Genomic DNA, 17,547 nt, shown 5'->3' on the forward strand with positions numbered 1-17,547 from the left:
AATATTTGTAAAGGAGGAATTGTAAAAGAAGATAGTTTTATTAGCAGTGTAATAGTTCACCTTTTTTTTTGAGCACTTTCTTTGTGCCTCGCAATGTTCTGATAAGCAGTTTACCTTTATTAAATCATTTGCTTTTGACAAAACCCTAGGAGAATGTTGAATCACAGTGAATTTTAACTTGTACCAAGGATTCAGTCTACTAAATGGCACCTTGGGAATGGATCCTGGACAGTCTTGACAACAGAGCCTACTTTTCCTCTTTCTTATATTGCTTAAAACATTAATAATTTACATGTGGATTTTTAACTAGAGAAAGGAAACTGCATAAAACAGGAAAAAACTTAATCCCTTCAAACTTAAAATAACAGAGTCACAAATATTCATGGATTGTAATATTTCCCTCCCTGAAATCTGGAAACAGACATTCCTGAAATTACGCTGCTTTATCTTTTTTGGAAATACAATGGGAACTTAGTTTTTTTGATCAGTAAGGGAGCATTTTCTAGAAAAGCCATTCCTGTTGATTCATCTTAGCTTTTTATGGCTGTAGTACAATGGAGCATACCTCAAGTGTGGATGGAATGAAAAGATTCCTTTTTTAACTAATTGTTCACATTTACAGCATGTTTTCTAGAGAAGTAGATAAAAGCATGGATGTCTTGTCATACTTAGAGTTCTATTTAAAAAGCAATTCTAAAGATAGAACATGAATAATTTAGTTTGGTCCAAAGAAATTAGTATATGTCTAGCTGATCTCAAAGTCAGTTACTATTCTTGATCTTTATTAACTCTATATCTTTTCCTTATAAAGTTGTTAGTATGTTAACCAAGTTAACCAGTTTTTCCAAGAATGTGCATGGCGTATTTGAGGGCAGGATCAAGCTACAAGGATTCAGAAAAATGGTTTTAAATTAATGTAGTATGATTAGTGAATGGGCAGGTATGTGTACAGGCTATGACATTGCATATAGATTGACATCGTAGAGTTTGAATGGTTCAAATGAAAGTATTTTAGCTTTATTTTTGTTAATTCTACTAATTTACTTTGCTGCAGGAGTGGAGTCAACATATCAATGGAGCAAGTCACAGTCGTCGGTGCCAGCTTCTTCTTGAAATGTAGGAGTTTGAAATACCTTTAAAGCATCTTTATCCTGAATGAGAAACAGCCATTGATTGGTTTTGGGGAGTTCATCATTTGCTTGTAATATCCACGTTGTTACTACTGCATAGTTGATACTGTCTAGGCAATACTAATTACAAGTGAAATGTTCGTATCTGCAGTCTCACATGGAATATTAGATGCAGTGATAATGGTACTTTGTTATTTAACACTATTATAAAGGTGAATAAACATTGGCTCTTTCTATACAAATTGAAGGATTTTTAATAGACTTAAAGATAGTCCATGTTAATGGACTTAGAGTTCTGTCTATATAATAATGTGCTCTAAAATTTCAGAATATACAGAAAAGGCATTAGAAGTTACAAGTTACTTGTCAAGCAAAATCTTTCAAGAAGTAGTTTTTGCTTTTGAGATACTTTTGGTTCTGTGTTTAAGCTGCTATAATGAATTGAACTCTTAAAGAAGCCTCTCTGGCTAAGCAATACACACACCCATAGTTCACCGGAGTGGCAGTTTTCACATATGCCTAGCTCTCTTGGGGCTATCCTTCCTTTCTGGTGCTACAGCTCAACTCTGCTCTTGGTATTTAATACTAGAGAAGGGTAATCTTTGGTTGGTCCTTGTTTTCCTATATAACCCACATTTCCAGTTCCTCGTGCAGCACTTTTCCTCCTTAGAATTTAACAAATATAGCAAAATCTAATTTCAACATACATTACCTACATTTTCAGGCAATACAGAATAAGTTCTCATTCATTTGGATTAACTTGAAGTTCTGAATTTCCTTCGGAAATACCTATGACATGTTTTAAACTGTGATATTTCTAACCCTTAGATCCTCATATAACTTTACTAATAATCTCTGTTTTAAAGGCCAAACAAGGCTACTTTGTGAAAAGGACAGTTTTATTTTAAAGTTAATTTTCTGGTCTTTTTAAAGCTACCCAGAATGGAATCCTGACAATGATACAGGACACACAATGTAAGTTAAAAATTTTAAGCTGTTGTTTGTTACGGAGGTCAATGTAAGGAATTCAGGTTAAACTTCCAATGTTTTGTAAACAAATTATTTTCTGAATTTCATTATTGAATATTACAGTTTGGTAAAAAAGACTTTTTAGAGACCTTTTTGGTAATTTTTATTTTATTGCTACTACAGATTTTTCCTAGTTTCTTCACACATAAATGCCCCTAAAGATTTATACAAGGGGTGTTTAACAGTAAATCTTAATTACTTCTGATGGACCTCTTTATCATGCTTTATATTTTATGTCTTCACATTACTAGGGGTGATCCATTCATGTTGCAACAGTCTACAAACCCAGCACCAGGAATTCTGGGACCTCCACCTCCCTCATTTCATCTTGGGGGACCAGCAGTTGGACCAAGAGGAAATTTGGGTGATTATAAAATCCATGTTACCTTTCTCTAAAAGCATTTACCATGAAAATTAAGTCCAGTAATTATAAGCAAAAGTAGGCCCACTGAAATGTCAAAAATATTGCATGAAAAGACATGGTCCACTTGATGTTTATAATAATAGCCTTTGATTTGTGTTTGAAAGATGTCTGTTTTTTAATTAAAATAAATCTGTTCAGTGACTGCAATGGAGTGGGTGAGGTATTGATAATACGGGTGAATGTTGAACCACTGTGTTGTGTATGTGAACCCATCATAAGATTATATATCAATGATAGTATTTTTTTTTTTTTATAAAAAGGTGTTACAGCAACTATAATTATTGTAAGACTGAAAAAATCCTTTTTCTTCATAAAGGTGCTGGAAATGGGAACCTGCAAGGACCAAGACACATGCAGAAAGGCAGAGTGGTCAGTAGTATATATACTTCTTGCTCTTACTGTATTTGCTGTTTGGGGCAATGTGATTTGATGTAAGTCCTTGCTAATTAAATGTGTCATTATTCTTACTGTAGGAAGACTGCTTGTAGTGTGAAAACTATCAGGCTTTATGACTTTGACAGGAGTTAAAACTCTTTTTTATGCCAGTAGTAGTCCTAGAGATCTCACCTTGATTCAGAGTCTCAAGAACTTTGCTGTTCAGTTATATGTACATGGTATTCAATTTCAAAATTTGTGCAGAGACTGTCTGAAACTTGAAATTTACTCCTAGTTACATTTGATTCCTATATAGCTTTTAAATTCTCTGGAATGTTATTTTAAGTACCTAATCTGTTCCAGTTAACACTAGACTATAAAAGTTCTAATGCATAACCTGTTGAATACTATTTTTAAAGGACATTTACTGACTTGATTTTTTTTTCCCCCTGATGGATAGGAAACTAGTCGAGTTGTTCACATCATGGATTTTCAGCGAGGGAAAAACTTGAGATATCAACTGTTACAGCTGGTGGAACCATTTGGGGTCATTTCAAATCATCTGATTCTAAATAAAATTAATGAGGTATGAGTTGAAATAAGGGTAGTATTTATTCACTAATACTTTTTAAAGGGATTTATACAGGATTTGTATTTGGAAAAGAAATCTGTAATCTTAAATCAATATGAAACTAAGGAAAATGGTAATAGTTGAAGTATGTCTGTAATACAACATTTAGTACTAATGGATTGTTAGTAACTTTATAAGTTACAGTCCTTAAGTAGTAAAATTGTTATTATGCTACAATAAGGGCTATAAAAGGATAATTCTTTGGAAAGCCATTTTCCCTTTTCCAAAGTGGTGCCAAATCATTATTTCAAACCCAGAGGTAGAACAAATGATAGTTTTAGTAGCATGAAGGCAATAAAATTATGAGATGACCTTTACTAAAACAGCAGGTTAACAGCTTTTGGCTTTTTATTCTGCTTTTAAATTGTTAAAAATGCTGTTTCATTTAGTCATTAACTATATCTGGAAAGACTTTGGGCAGTCTATATATGCACACACATATATACACATACACCTACATAAATATAAACATAATTTTTGTGTGTGCAATTTCAGGCATTTATTGAAATGGCAACTACAGAAGATGCTCAGGCTGCAGTGGATTACTATACAACCACACCAGCATTAGTGTTTGGCAAGCCAGTGAGAGTTCATTTATCCCAGAAGTATAAAAGAATAAAGGTAATACCTATTTTTTCCAGATTTGTATCACCAACCACTTAATACATCATTTTAATACTTACTAACTTAAATTTTGTTGCTAATAACTTGGATAATCTTAACTATTATTAACTAATAATTACAGTATACTTAACAACATTTGACTTTATCTGTTTATTGAATTAAAGAAACCTGAAGGGAAACCAGACCAGAAGTTTGATCAAAAGCAAGAGCTTGGACGTGTGATACATCTCAGCAATTTACCTCATTCTGGCTATTCTGACAGTGCTGTCCTCAAGCTTGCTGAGCCTTATGGGAAAATAAAGAATTATATACTGATGAGGATGAAAAGTCAGGTAATGTGATGTACATGAGGAGGGGAGGTTTTAAGAAAGATTATTTCTCAAAGTTCTCTAAGATTTTTTTGTATATCCTCACTTTCACTGAAGAAAGCAGAGGGAGTAATTTTATCTTCTCATACAAATAAACTTTCTTTGCCAAAGATAAATGGTGATTTTTAAAATAAAAGTCAGAGTAGATGCTTGAGATAAAACATTGAATAAATATTAAAAAGCATGAAGTGGGAGTTAAAGATAACTTATTTTGCTTTGGCTGGTAGCTCTTTGTTTCCAGGGTTTGCTTCCAAAGATCTTCCTATATATGTGTTTAAGTGTACTTCTTTCCTTAATTAAACAAACTGGGATTATATTATACTGTTTTCCCACGTTATACATGATTCCATTAAGTTAACTGGAGCAAATTTTAACTTCTGTGTTGGCCAGTATTTAGAGTTGCTAGTTTCTTGGCTGTACCATTGGGGTTGCTCTGTATGGAATTTGCAGCATGTGGATTTTGCATATTTTTATGCATATAATGGAAGGATAAAATTTCAGAATTGGGATTTTGGATACTGATACTTGATCTCTTTACTTTGATACTACCCAATTGGTTTTCAAAAAAAAAGACTAATTTATCATCACACCAGCATTGTGTGAGAAGGCTTAATCACAATTTATCTCCTACTTAGATTTTTCATTTTAACAATTAAGAGTAAGGAGAGCAGCATCTTTTCTTTTTGATAACCCTTTTGTAATATTGCATTCTGAGTTTGTATCTTTCCAGACATTTTAAAATTAATTTTCTTATAGTATTTTGAGTAATAGCTTCTAAGTTTATTACTTTACTTTTTTTGCAGAAAATCTGTATATAAGGTGGTTTAATATGGGGTTCTACTTTGTAAATCTGATAAGTTGTCCTTACTTCATTGGGTGATGTTTAACTTTTACCACTGTCTCTGCTAGAGATAGAATTTTCTAACAAAAAGCTAGAAAAGAATTAGAGCACTAGAGTTTTATACAGTTCTCTGAAAAATAATGTCCTGTCTTTTCCTTCCTTCCTTTTTTTTAGGCCTTTATTGAGATGGAGACCAGAGAAGACGCAATGGCAATGGTTGACCACTGTTTGAAAAAGGCCCTTTGGTTTCAGGGGAGATGTGTGAAAGTTGACCTGTCTGAAAAATATAAAAAATTGGTACTGAGGGTATGTGGTACTTGATTTCTTGTCATTATAAAGTTTGCTTTTTTCATTATAAAGAATTTCAAGCCATAAAATTCTTCTAAACATTTTTTAATGCTAAGAATATACGATTTGGTTATTGAAAGAAGGGACATCATTTGTTTTGGTTTTTCAGTGGTAGAAGTTTCTTAACTGGTGTTACAACTTCTTTTTAAAAAGCACCTGTCTTCCTTTCGTCTGTTTCATTTAAGATTTTATTTGAATGGAGTTCTGTTACCAAAAATGTCTAGTATCCCCTGCTTTATTGAAATCTTGATAGTAATGAACTGCTGACTATAAGCAGTTAAAATTATTATGTATGGTTACAGGATTTAATAAGCTTAGTAGATTAGAATAGAGGATCATCATCAGTTGCTTAGTTAACTGGATAGTTATTAATTCTTCAAATATATTCTAATACATTTATCTAACTATTGCAAAATTTTGCCTTTTAGATCCCTAATAGAGGCATTGACTTACTGAAGAAAGATAAATCCCGGTAATTTCATTTTGTATATACTTGTACATGAAACTTGTTTTTGCTTTCCAACTCAGGAGAATTAATTGAAGAGTATCCTTCTTATTTCAGAAAAAGGTCTTATTCTCCAGATGGCAAAGAATCTCCAAGTGATAAGAAATCCAAAATTGATGGTTCTCAGAAGACTGAAAACACAACTGAAGGTAAAGAACAAGAAGAGAAGTCAGGTGAAGATGGTGAGAAAGATACAAAGGATGACCAGGCGGAGCAAGAACCTAACATGCTTCTTGAATCTGAAGATGAGCTACTTGTAGATGAAGAGGAAGCAGCAGCACTGCTAGAAAGTGGCAGTTCAGTGGGAGATGAGACAGATCTTGCCAATTTAGGTGATGTGGCTTCTGATGGGAAGAAGGAACCTTCAGACAAAGCTGTGAAAAAGGATGCGAATGCCAGTGCTTCAGCAGCTGCAAAGAAGAAGCTTAAAAAGGTAAAGGAACATTGTATATTGCTCTTATAATAGAAAATTAGATCAGATAAATGTGTCAAATTTTTTATCCTAGCAGGGTCAGAGTAAGGAGAAATAATAATTTATATAAGGAAAAAGTCTGGTATGAACCATAATATAAACATTTCTATTGAAACTCTGCAATAATAGCTTAAATAGGACTTTTTATTATAGGTGCAAAAAAAGTACAAAGGAAACCTTTCAGTAATGAAGGAGAAAGATTTATACTTCTGTATGGTTAGTGGTAGTATTTAAGTACTAGTAGGTAGGACAGTCTTACAGTCCAGTTCATTTTTAAAAGATGGGATATGATTTTTCAATAAGATAACTGATCCAAGATACTTAAAATATTTGTCACTCATTCAGAAATTGTCAGACTTAAAGAATTTCCCTATTTGAGGAACATAAGATCAGCTACTTCAGTATAAGCTTTTTAAGCTTTTTTCTTAGAACACATCAAATAAAAAAGCGTATACGGTGAATATGAACATAAAAATACATACATGGTATAAAGAATAGTGAAAGACCCATGGTGTGCTAACTATACCTACATTAAGGGTTAGAACATTAAAAAACCTTTGAAGCCCCTCATGTTAAGTGGCTCTTGAAGTGGTATTTTGTAATCCTAGTCCATTGTTTCCTCCTCAGCAACATCCAAATATTAGAAAACTTAATTTCTAACTCCACATTTGGTTAAATAACTTAGTCTTAAGGTTATTTTTCCAGCTGAAGTTTGCACCCTTAATAGCTGATAATTATTGATAATAGCATTTATTTCATGCTGTAAATTTTTCTAAGCTCTTTGTGTATACTAATTAACTTAATCCTCACAATAACAATATGCAATAAATATCTTTGTTGTCCCCATTTCATAAATGAGAAATTTGAGGCATGGAGAAGTTAATAAATTAATCTATGGTCACACTGCTTATCAGTGACAAAACCAAAATTTAAACCTACACCAACATACTCCAGAGCTTGATTTTTTAACCACTACACTGTTTTAGACTGAGTGTTCCCTAAGCAACAGTTACAAAATACTGTCTTCCAAAGAATATCATTTGACTACATTTATCAAATCAGTTCTTTGATCCATTCCCAGCAGTTAATAGTCACAGAAAATATAGAATGTCAGTGTACTTATTTTCTCCTCTTTATGTGAGGTAAGCCTTTAATTAGTTTTGAAATAAGACAAGGTTTTTTGTTTTTTTTAATCAGTGATTTTGGGGAAAAAAACTCAATATTTTGAGAGAATGAGTAAAGACAAAGACGCTATCCCTTTCCCTTCAAGTAAAGCAGATGGAAGGGATGCTGCAGGATAATTGTTGCAGAGTAAATTTGTCTTTCTTAACAGCGTCGTTTCCCAGGGAATATGGAAGGTTTTGTCACTCTAGATGAGGTTGGTGATGAGGAAGATTCGGAACGTCAGAAACTTCGTAAATCAGGCATGGCATTTAAATCTGGTGACAAAAATGATGATGGTTTGGTTGAAATTAAGGTGGACAAGATCGAGGAACTTGATCAAGAAAACGAAGCTGCGCTGGAAAATGGAATTAAAAATGAGGAAAATACGGAACCAGGAGCTGAATCTGCTGAGAATGCTGATGATCCCAACAAAGACACAAGTGAAAATGCAGATGGCCAAAGTGATGAAAACAAGGAGGACTATACAATCCCGGATGAGTATAGAATTGGACCATATCAGCCCAATGTTCCTGTTGGTGAGATTTAAGGCTTTGTTCTTTCCCTCTCACCCTACCCAAACTCTTATTAAATAAGGGTCTTACATAAGCTTTCTCAGTATTTTAAATTTATTTCTGTGCGTAACAGTTTTAAAATCTTAATTCTTCTCTTACCCAAACCTCCTGGTTTTGTATTATCTTTTGTACCATTCCACAATATGTTGTTCTCTTCTTTATTCATGAAGATTTCTGAGATTTTCACATTGCTTTTTGTTTTATTTATCTGTTGTATTTTTGCCTTTTTTTAAAGAGTACAGTTAGGTGGGACCTTAAACATCAGTTAAGTACAAGCTATCAACTAATAATGCCATGGTTTTTCTTCTTTTGTTTTAGCTTAGGCCATATTGGACGTCTCACAGATGTTCTCATTGAGATTATCTTAACAGGGAAAAAAGATGTGAGAGCACTAATAAAATCTTCAGTTTACTGAATTTGTAAGAATGTATGTTTGTGTTCTAGGTGTAGACTATGTGATACCTAAAACAGGGTTTTACTGTAAGCTGTGTTCACTCTTTTATACAAATGAAGAAGTTGCAAAGAATACTCATTGCAGCAGCCTTCCTCATTATCAGAAATTAAAGGTAAGGCTGAATCTGAAAGAAGAGAGTTCTATTGTGAAAACTAACAAATCATATGAGTTTACAGAAAGTAGAATGTGTATAGGACCTTTTGTGCACCCAGCACAAAGCTTTATCCTCAAGATGCCATTTTCCTATTTATATATTGATGGGCCTTAAGCAGTTTAATGAGTCCTAGAAACATCTTTTGAGCCTCTATAGTACATTCTAAATGAAGATAATTTAGCAATTTCTAACCATGTTACAAATTGGCTGATACAATTAAAGTTACGTATTTTCAGATGGATGTTGGACTGTAATTTCTCTAGTTTGGAAGATACTGGAGGCCTGAAAGCTAAGTAGAATAATACAAAGCTTTTCAACTTCACTATATAAAGTGCCATGTCTGTTCATACTTAATTGATTTTTACATGGACTTTAAATTATTAGTGATGACACTCTTCAGTAAGCTTTATGACCAACAGGATGTAAGGATAAAGGTAAAGTGAATAAAATACAACATAATAAAGAGTAACAAATTCGTGTTCCGATCTTTTGAAATTTCCTGTCTTAGTGGCTTCTTTAAGGACTAAGTATTGAAATAAATAATGGGAAAAAACTTGAAAGTAGGAGTTCCTACTGTGGATAATCTAGTTTTTACTTCATATAGTATTGAGTTACTGGAGTCATCAGACATATTCTATGTGTTGACTAGACAGATGGTATTTAGGAACTAATTGCAGTTCTTTGATGTATCACTTATTTTAAGGGTTCTTCACTGTGTTTTTTTGTATCTTAGCATCATGTACATGAAAAAGTGGTTAATTTCAATGGTAGCAGCAATTTAATAAAAATATTTAATCTACTTTGATACTCAGCTGTTTGGGGGCGCACACTATATTTCCTGGAAGAGTACTTAACTTTTTGGGGGTGCACACTGTATTTCCTGGAAGAGTACTTAACTAATACAAAAGTTGTTTGGGTGCTTGATACTGTCGTATAATGCTTTCTAACATTTTTTAGCTATTGTAATTTTCTAGGTAGTCTGTTGGAGATGGCTCTATTTCCTTCTATTTTAAAGGAACTATGTCAACTTGATTAAAAAAATTAAGCAATACAGTATCTTGTTAATAATAAATGACTTGATACTTGACTAATTGGATTTTCCCCTTTTTGAGGATATAATGACTTTAACCCTCTCATCAGTTTGCAATAACTATGGATGATTAATTCTAGCACAAAGTAAAGAAACGATGTAGGTTAGATTGTTGATTTCTGCGGTGAAGGGAGTGATTCCATTAATGTCTTAACAGATCTCTGATGTCCAGGAATTCTATAACTTAGAGGTCTGATATAGAGATCAGTAAGGTACATTTGTGACCCAGGCATCTGCTTTTGTAAATAAAGTTTTATTGGAACATAGTTAGGATCTTCATTTAAGTATAGTCTGTGGCTGGTTTTACTGCTTATAACAACAGACGTGAGTGGTTGAAATAAAGACCAGAATGGCCCACTAAAATAATTCACTACTGACCCTTTAAGAAAGTGCCCACTTGCTTTAGTGGAAGGGGCATTGAATAAATAAATGCATGTCATTTTAACCTAATCCATGGCCTTTGTTGTTCTCCTATCTGTAAGTTGCATGTTTAAATAACTTTTACATTTTACCATTTTTTCCCCCATGCCTTAATTGTGTCCTCTGAACCAATTAAGTTTTTTGTATACTGACTAAAAAGAATAACTGAATCTTTAAATATTGATAAGGTTATGGTTAAGTTACACTCAAGTCCCTAAACTTGGATAGAATTTTTTTATTTTGGAGTTAGTCCCTTTATGTTTTTCATAGGTGACTTCATCCCTGTAATTTTTTTTTCCAGAAATTTCTGAATAAATTGGCAGAAGAACGCAGGCAGAAGAAGGAAGCTTGAGATGTGCAAGAAGCTTAATGATTTCAAAGAAAATAATGGTTCTTTGTTTTTAATGTTAACCTTTTTTAAATACAATATTGATAGTTAGAAGAAAACTATTGTACTCTTTTGTTTTAGTGAAAAATAATAGATGTCTGTTCATGTGTTAAGTGTTATAGGAAAAATACATCTACGGTTAAGTTAATAAAGAATTGTTTTTGTTTTATCAGAATGGTAACAGACAGAAGTACTTTGTAGAGACTGACTTTGTAAGCTACTTAGGATAACTTGCACCACTAAGAAATGTAGAACCATTAAGAGAAATGAAATTTAGTAGTTCCAAGCTTCAAAGAAATGTCAAAACTTTTGATTCCATTCAATAAAGAACAAAACCAATTGTATTTTTATTTCATCTGAAACATTCCACATTTCAATCTGAGCCTTGCAGACTTTTTGTTTGGAGTTTGAAGCTTTTTTTCATTGAGTTTCATTTTTGGAGAACTTCGTTAATGTGAGATTGGTGATTAAAATGCAGGTGCAGTTTTCTTTTAATGTCATGCTGTTGTTTAGGTGATAAAAAGTAAATGGCTTTAGATTTTGTAATTTTTTTCCCCTAAATTCCTGCTAGGTTTTGTATTCTAGTAGTCAAATGTATTTTCAGTGAAATGTAAGAATATTCCCGTTCTCTTTGACCAGTATTAATTTCTTGAGATCTTACTGCTTGTCACTTGAATCCTGTAGTTGTCATACATCTGGTATAAGCAACATTTGATTTTTGAAGTGTGTAGACCATCTCTTCATATTTTCAAGATGTAATTTTACATTTCTGCATTTAAAAAAGTTTGGCCATAATCTAGACGCACGCTTCTAATTCGTATACCTGCACATGTGACCTTTGTGAACAGAAATTTGCATGTATAATCTGTGTTTACTTGTAACTTTCTGGTTATATACTGCTTATATCTGTGGATTCAAGTTTCTGAAGTGAATACCAATAAAAAAAGAAAAATCTACGTCATGTTTATTGGTTATACATGTTTGGAATGTTAACATATTCGTTGGTTATGGTTTTTATTCACTGTTACACTTCTCTGCATGCTTTAACAAATTATTGCTGTTTTCATCTAGAGTGTTCTAAAGACTGCTTACTAAAGAACTGAGTTTTAAATGTTTTTTGTGCTGGTGGATTTCTTGTTCTTGTTACATAACTAAAAATGGGTTTTTAAACCTTGGGAGTTTAAAATGCTAAGGGTGAAGAAATAGCAAAACGCTCTTATTTAGACACATCTCAGTATTTAACAATAAAATTGGAAATGACATGGAATAGCAAGAATTAGCTTATCAGTCTTTCAGAACATGTTGGGATTCTGATAGGAGGAATCATCTGTTGTCAAGCAAATTTTTAATTTAAAAAATAACTTTTTAGGAGATTCTTGGGTCCACGTGTATTAAAGGATATAGCAAATAGATACAGTCTGGCTCGGAAGAGCAGATGACATTTTTAAAGGTAACATGCACAAAAAATCCTTGCCAGTTTACTCCTGCAGTTTAATTTTGGCCTTCACTAATTACCACTTTTGTTTAATTCCAGCTTTTAACTAACAGCAGCTACATACATACAAATGATTATGTATACAACAGAATCACTAATTGTTTGCTGTTGGTGTTACCTTTTTTTTTTTTTGGTAGGTCCTACTTTGTTGGATGTAACAGTTTGCTAGAGTAGTATCTTCATTTGTGTGACATTTAGAAAGCAGAGATTTCTTATAAATGAGCTGCTATTGATAAACCTGTAACTGCTATTTCCAAGATTATGGCAAACCTTAATAGAAGGAATGTTTCCTCTTAAATTTACTTTAAAGTCTAAGAATGTTTTCCCCAGCACTATCATTGCCTTTAATCTTAATCCTGCATGGTGGAAACTTAAAGGAACATTTTGAGTTTGTTTTACAGTTACTTATTTTAACCTGTTGCCGATAAATTTGGGTTTGAGAGTGTCCCTGCTTAAGGCTTGAGTTGGCTAGCCTTATTACTGACTTGATATAAAATCACCATAAATAAAAATTACAAAACAGGGTCATGGTGTGTAGGGGAAATCTGCAAGAAGACTGCAGAACACTTTTTAAAAGATGAATAAGAAATATTTGGTAGGGTCTGTGTAGCTTGTTAAAATAATTTGCACTAGGACTAAGAACAGCTCTTGTGTCCTCTTGGTCTCCATCATAGAATACAGCTTACTAATATAGCTGAAAGCTAAAGTCCTGAATGGTATAATGGGTTTGAAATTCCTTGGCAAGCACCCTGAGCTTTTGGTTTGGCTGGAGTCAGAGCACCCCTCCACTCTGATGCAAGTCCCATATGATTGTCAAGGGTGGTAAGGCCAAGATTCTTAGAACCATCATGTGTACAAAGTGATTATGAATTATTTTTCTTGAGATGAGTGGGTCTCAAATGTTAGCATCAAAGTAACCTAGAGACTGTTAAAACATTGCTGGGCCCTGCGCCTAGAATTTCCAATTGGCTAGATTTAAGGTGTGTCGTAATAATACTGCATATTTAAAGAGTTAACAGGTGATGGTGCTGTTAAGGATGGAGGTTACACTTAGAATGATTGCCTTACCTATCGCTAAAGTGTTTTGCTAGGCAGGTGCCTGGATTTGATGATTCTCTTCCAAACCTTAAAACTAAGGGGAACCCGAAAATAATCGCCATTTGGGAGCCTGTGTAAGGCGTTTTTTAAAAATAATCAAAAGGGAACACCCCATTTCAGATACTGCTTTCCAAATTCTACCCTGCATCTTCTGCTCAGAACATTAAAAATTTTATGAGGACCTGGTACAATCAGACATTTCAAGGGAAGTTAGTGGGGCAGAAACATGAGTTTGCTCTTTGTGGTTAGATGATTTCTTTTGCTGTGTACCGTTCTTAATCACAACATAGGAGCTTGATAATGATTATTTGCTGAAGTTTTGAGTGAACAAAATGGAAATAGCTATCACATCTAACCTGTTGATAAACTTCATAATTGGTTAAGTTTTATAATTTCCACGCAATTTTAAGAACTTTGTAAAGCCAAATGTACAATAAGGAATGTGAAAATGAAAAGGGGACAATACTGGGTACAGTAGACAAGTTAACATGCCTGCCCCAATAGCCATGTAGGTTCAGGGTGAAAACAGGCATTTAGAGGTTTAATTATCTGAACTGTGATGTCATTGCCCTTTATGTGGTACCGTATCTGATGAAGTATTGGTGCTAAGGACCTGATCCATTTGGCATATATAACAAGCAGAAGGAATGTCCTATGTTTGATTAGGACAAATTTCAATCATTGTACCTGCCTATCAAAAAAGCAGTACTAGTTCCTATTTGCCCAGCTTTGCTAAGGTTGTTAAATTTGGAAGCGGTGGCTTCTCATTGGCTGTTTTGAGATTTTTTTAAGTTTAAGAGTTGGCAACAAATACCAAAAGGCTTTAGCAGTTGTGCACTTTAGCTTGACTTACTTAGCATCCACACCTTACTTTTAAAGCCTGCTCATCCTGTCTAACCCTGTATAAATTTGGCCCTCTTAAGCTAGTTTTTTTGCGTGAAATACACAAAATTTACCATCTTAGCCATTTTTAAATATACATACAGCTCAATGGTATTCACATTGTGAGCCATCACGATTTATTCTCAACTTTTGGATATGTAAAACAAACCACCCATTAAACAGTAACTCAGTTCTTTTCCCCCCACCCAGTATTTGTCTTTGAGACTTAACATCACTTAACATAGTGTCCTCAAGTTTCATTAGTGATACTGCATATTGCAGAATTTACTCCTTAAAAGCTTAAATACTCCATTGTATGTGTAGACTACATGTTGCTTATCCACTTATCTGTTGATAGACACGTGTTGCTTCCATGTTTTAAATGTCAATAATGCTATGAACTTAGGTGTACAAAAATCTGATACCCTGCTTTCAGTTCTTTTGGATACATACACCCAGAAGTAGTATTGCTGGGTCATATGGTAATGTTATTTAAAATTATTTGAGGAACCTTTGTACTGTTACATAGTGACTTACCATTTTACATTATCACAAACTGCACAAGGGCTCCATTTTCTCCACAGCCTTTCCAGCACTTTTTTGTTTGAGAGTAGCTATCTTAACGAGTAAGGCGGTATCTTGTTTAAACCACTAGAATATATGAAAAGGTCATGCCGGTTACTACCTCATGTATCCTCCGTGTCTAGATCAATGCTGGTGCATATCAGGCACTCAAGTTTGTTGATGCTTTGTCTCCTCACCTGAACTGTAAACACTGAGCGGGACTGACGCTTACTCTACAGTGCTGGGGCTCTTCCTCAATACTCAGCAATGCTGGGGTACATGCTCTCTCTGCCCAGCTTCCACATTGAAACAAATGAACATAGGGACAAGGCCATTACCAAATTACTACAGGAACACGTTAGATTTTATTTGAGGTGTGACTTTTCTATTTTATAAATGCAATGGAATCTTTAGTGGAAAATTCAGAAATAGGAAAGTGTACAGAAGACAGTAAAATCCTTTAAAACCTGACCACCTAGAGATACTGTTACAGATAATGCTGTTCTATCAGGTTCCTGCATTTATACCCATACATGCCTATGTTTATATAATGTAATTTTAGAAGAAGGTGCTGTTTTGCAGCATTTTTTAAAAAGTATCCCATATTAGTGACTGCATCTTTTTAATGTTCTATTATGCAATTATTTAACCAACTCCCTATTAAAAAGCTTTTAGGTTTTTTATTTGTTTGTAACAATAATATCTTTCTCTGTCTTAAGTCCAATTTCTTTGGGTAGATTCCTGTATGTGGATTGTTTGAGTCAGGTCTACACAGTTTACATTTTGACAGTAGCTCTGGTCTGCAGGGAGGGGTTAAACTGGGTATCAGACAGTTCTGTTGCAGTGACTGTCTGCATCATTGGCAACCTGTTGTCAGCCTTTACTGACTGTTTTCCCGTCGTAGACCATCACTGCTACCATCCAGGTATAGCATGAACATCATGAACCCCGTTTTGTAAGTGAGCAGAGGATCCTTGGAAGAAAGGATATCCAGAGGATACCAAAGAAGTACTCTGGGCCCATAAACCTTTCTCAACCAAAATAGTAAACTCACTTTTACAATTGAGCTAGGAATTGAGATCAGCCCCTTTGGGAAAAACCTGAGCCTTTGAATGGTTTAGAATAAAATAAAATAGTATTTATCAAAGATTATTTTTCAATAAAACCAACTGGTTTGTGTTGCGAAGCCACCAGTTTTATTTATCTCAAGATTAGCTTCTAGAAGTGTCCAGGTGAGCTACAGGTCTAAATGGCTGTTACAATTTTGTTCTCTTTCCTGCACATGCTTCTTCCAGTCTCAAGTTGATAGCTTATCTTCCAAATTCTTTGGATGAATCATACTCCAAAAACTTGTAAAACACCATGTCCTCCCAGACCTATTTGCTCAGTGGTCAGCAAAGCCAAACCCTTCCTCCCAGTTTAGGATACAGACCTGCAAATGTGGCCAAGTGGTTGACCCAGGGGTTATGGCAGAGCAACTGTGTTCTTCATTTCTTTGGATTGACCCAAAGCTGACTTTGCAGTGAACAAAGTGGCCCTAAAGGGGAGTACTCTTCTTGGGGATTCAATCCTTTCCATGGAGGGATTTTTTTCTTAAGTATATATTAAAAGCATGTGGTTTCTTTTTAAATTCAATTTTTGCAAGAGAGTAAAAAGGTAAATTTTAGTCCCTTTTTCCTTCCCCAGAGGGAAGAAGTGTGTCCCCTTTCAAATACAGCATGTTCATAGTAAAACGTTTTTTTACACGCTGTAAACTGCCTTGATTAGTGTCACTAAAAACATGTATTGGGGCTTGCCAGGTATGAAGCAAGGAAACATGGTTGAGAATGGAGGTAGGAGGCGATGCATCCAGGATCATGGACTAGGAAATCTTGGACCCTGAGGTTTCATTCTATATCTGGATAGGGTGTTCCCTTTTAGTCACAAAAAGGTTCCACAGACTGCCTAGAAACCATATATTCATAATTTGCGTGTGTGAAGGTCTAGCTTCAAAAATGTCTGTGCCTGAATGTGTCTTGAGTGCAAGTGCTTATACATCAGTAAGTGTACCTCTGTCTTTATTGTTTCTGTGCTTATATTTATTTGTATCTCTGTGTGTGACTCGGTGCATGTCACTGTTAGGGTGACACTATCATGTTTGGTGTGTGTCCCGGTGTGTTAAGTGCGCTGTCGTTACCTAGATGTCTACTTGGTGTCAGTGTGTGTGAGGTAATCATTGAGATCTGTAAAGGGCCGCATCTTATCAGAGTCTTCAGTTCACAGCTCCCCCACTCACTGACCGTCATTTTTGAAGGATGGGCGGGTGGAGGCACTAGCCCGGCCCCATTCGGGTCTCCAGAGAGAACTAAACAGGACGCCCAGTACACCCTGCGGCCACCAGGGTACAGAGGTACTGCCGTTGTGCATGCACACGTGTGCAGCCCGAAAGACGAAGAGAACTTTGTACAGTCGCGCGTTCTCTCGCGCGCGCTCTAGTGGCCTCGGATGGCAGCACTGACAGATCTAGAGGGCGGGGCCGG

General features: G+C 34.7%; 1 protein-coding gene across 11 annotated transcripts in view; it reads left to right on the forward strand.

Annotated features, from left to right (window-relative positions):
• The window catches only part of MATR3 (matrin 3), a 43,122-nt gene extending 31,177 nt beyond the window's left edge, over positions 1-11,945 (forward strand). For 8 of the 11 annotated variants that reach the window (XM_057490944.1, XM_057490946.1, XM_057490948.1 and 5 more), the window contains 13 exons: positions 1,055-1,116; positions 2,064-2,105; positions 2,411-2,523; positions 2,900-2,952; positions 3,419-3,544; positions 4,085-4,210; positions 4,378-4,545; positions 5,597-5,728; positions 6,199-6,242; positions 6,333-6,708; positions 8,081-8,447; positions 8,928-9,049; positions 10,903-11,945. In XM_057490944.1, coding sequence (XP_057346927.1) covers positions 1,055-1,116; positions 2,064-2,105; positions 2,411-2,523; positions 2,900-2,952; positions 3,419-3,544; positions 4,085-4,210; positions 4,378-4,545; positions 5,597-5,728; positions 6,199-6,242; positions 6,333-6,708; positions 8,081-8,447; positions 8,928-9,049; positions 10,903-10,953 — 1,782 coding nt within the window. In that variant the 3' untranslated portion in view covers positions 10,954-11,945. The remainder of the gene's footprint in view (positions 1-1,054; positions 1,117-2,063; positions 2,106-2,410; positions 2,524-2,899; positions 2,953-3,418; positions 3,545-4,084; positions 4,211-4,377; positions 4,546-5,596; positions 5,729-6,198; positions 6,243-6,332; positions 6,709-8,080; positions 8,448-8,927; positions 9,050-10,902) is intronic. The other 3 variants (XM_036897035.2, XM_057490947.1, XM_057490950.1) reach the window with 3 other exon arrangements.
• The last annotated feature ends 5,602 nt before the right edge of the window (positions 11,946-17,547 follow it).

This window comes from Manis pentadactyla, chromosome 13 (assembly GCF_030020395.1).
Source record: "Manis pentadactyla isolate mManPen7 chromosome 13, mManPen7.hap1, whole genome shotgun sequence".
Lineage (NCBI taxonomy): Eukaryota > Metazoa > Chordata > Mammalia > Pholidota > Manidae > Manis > Manis pentadactyla.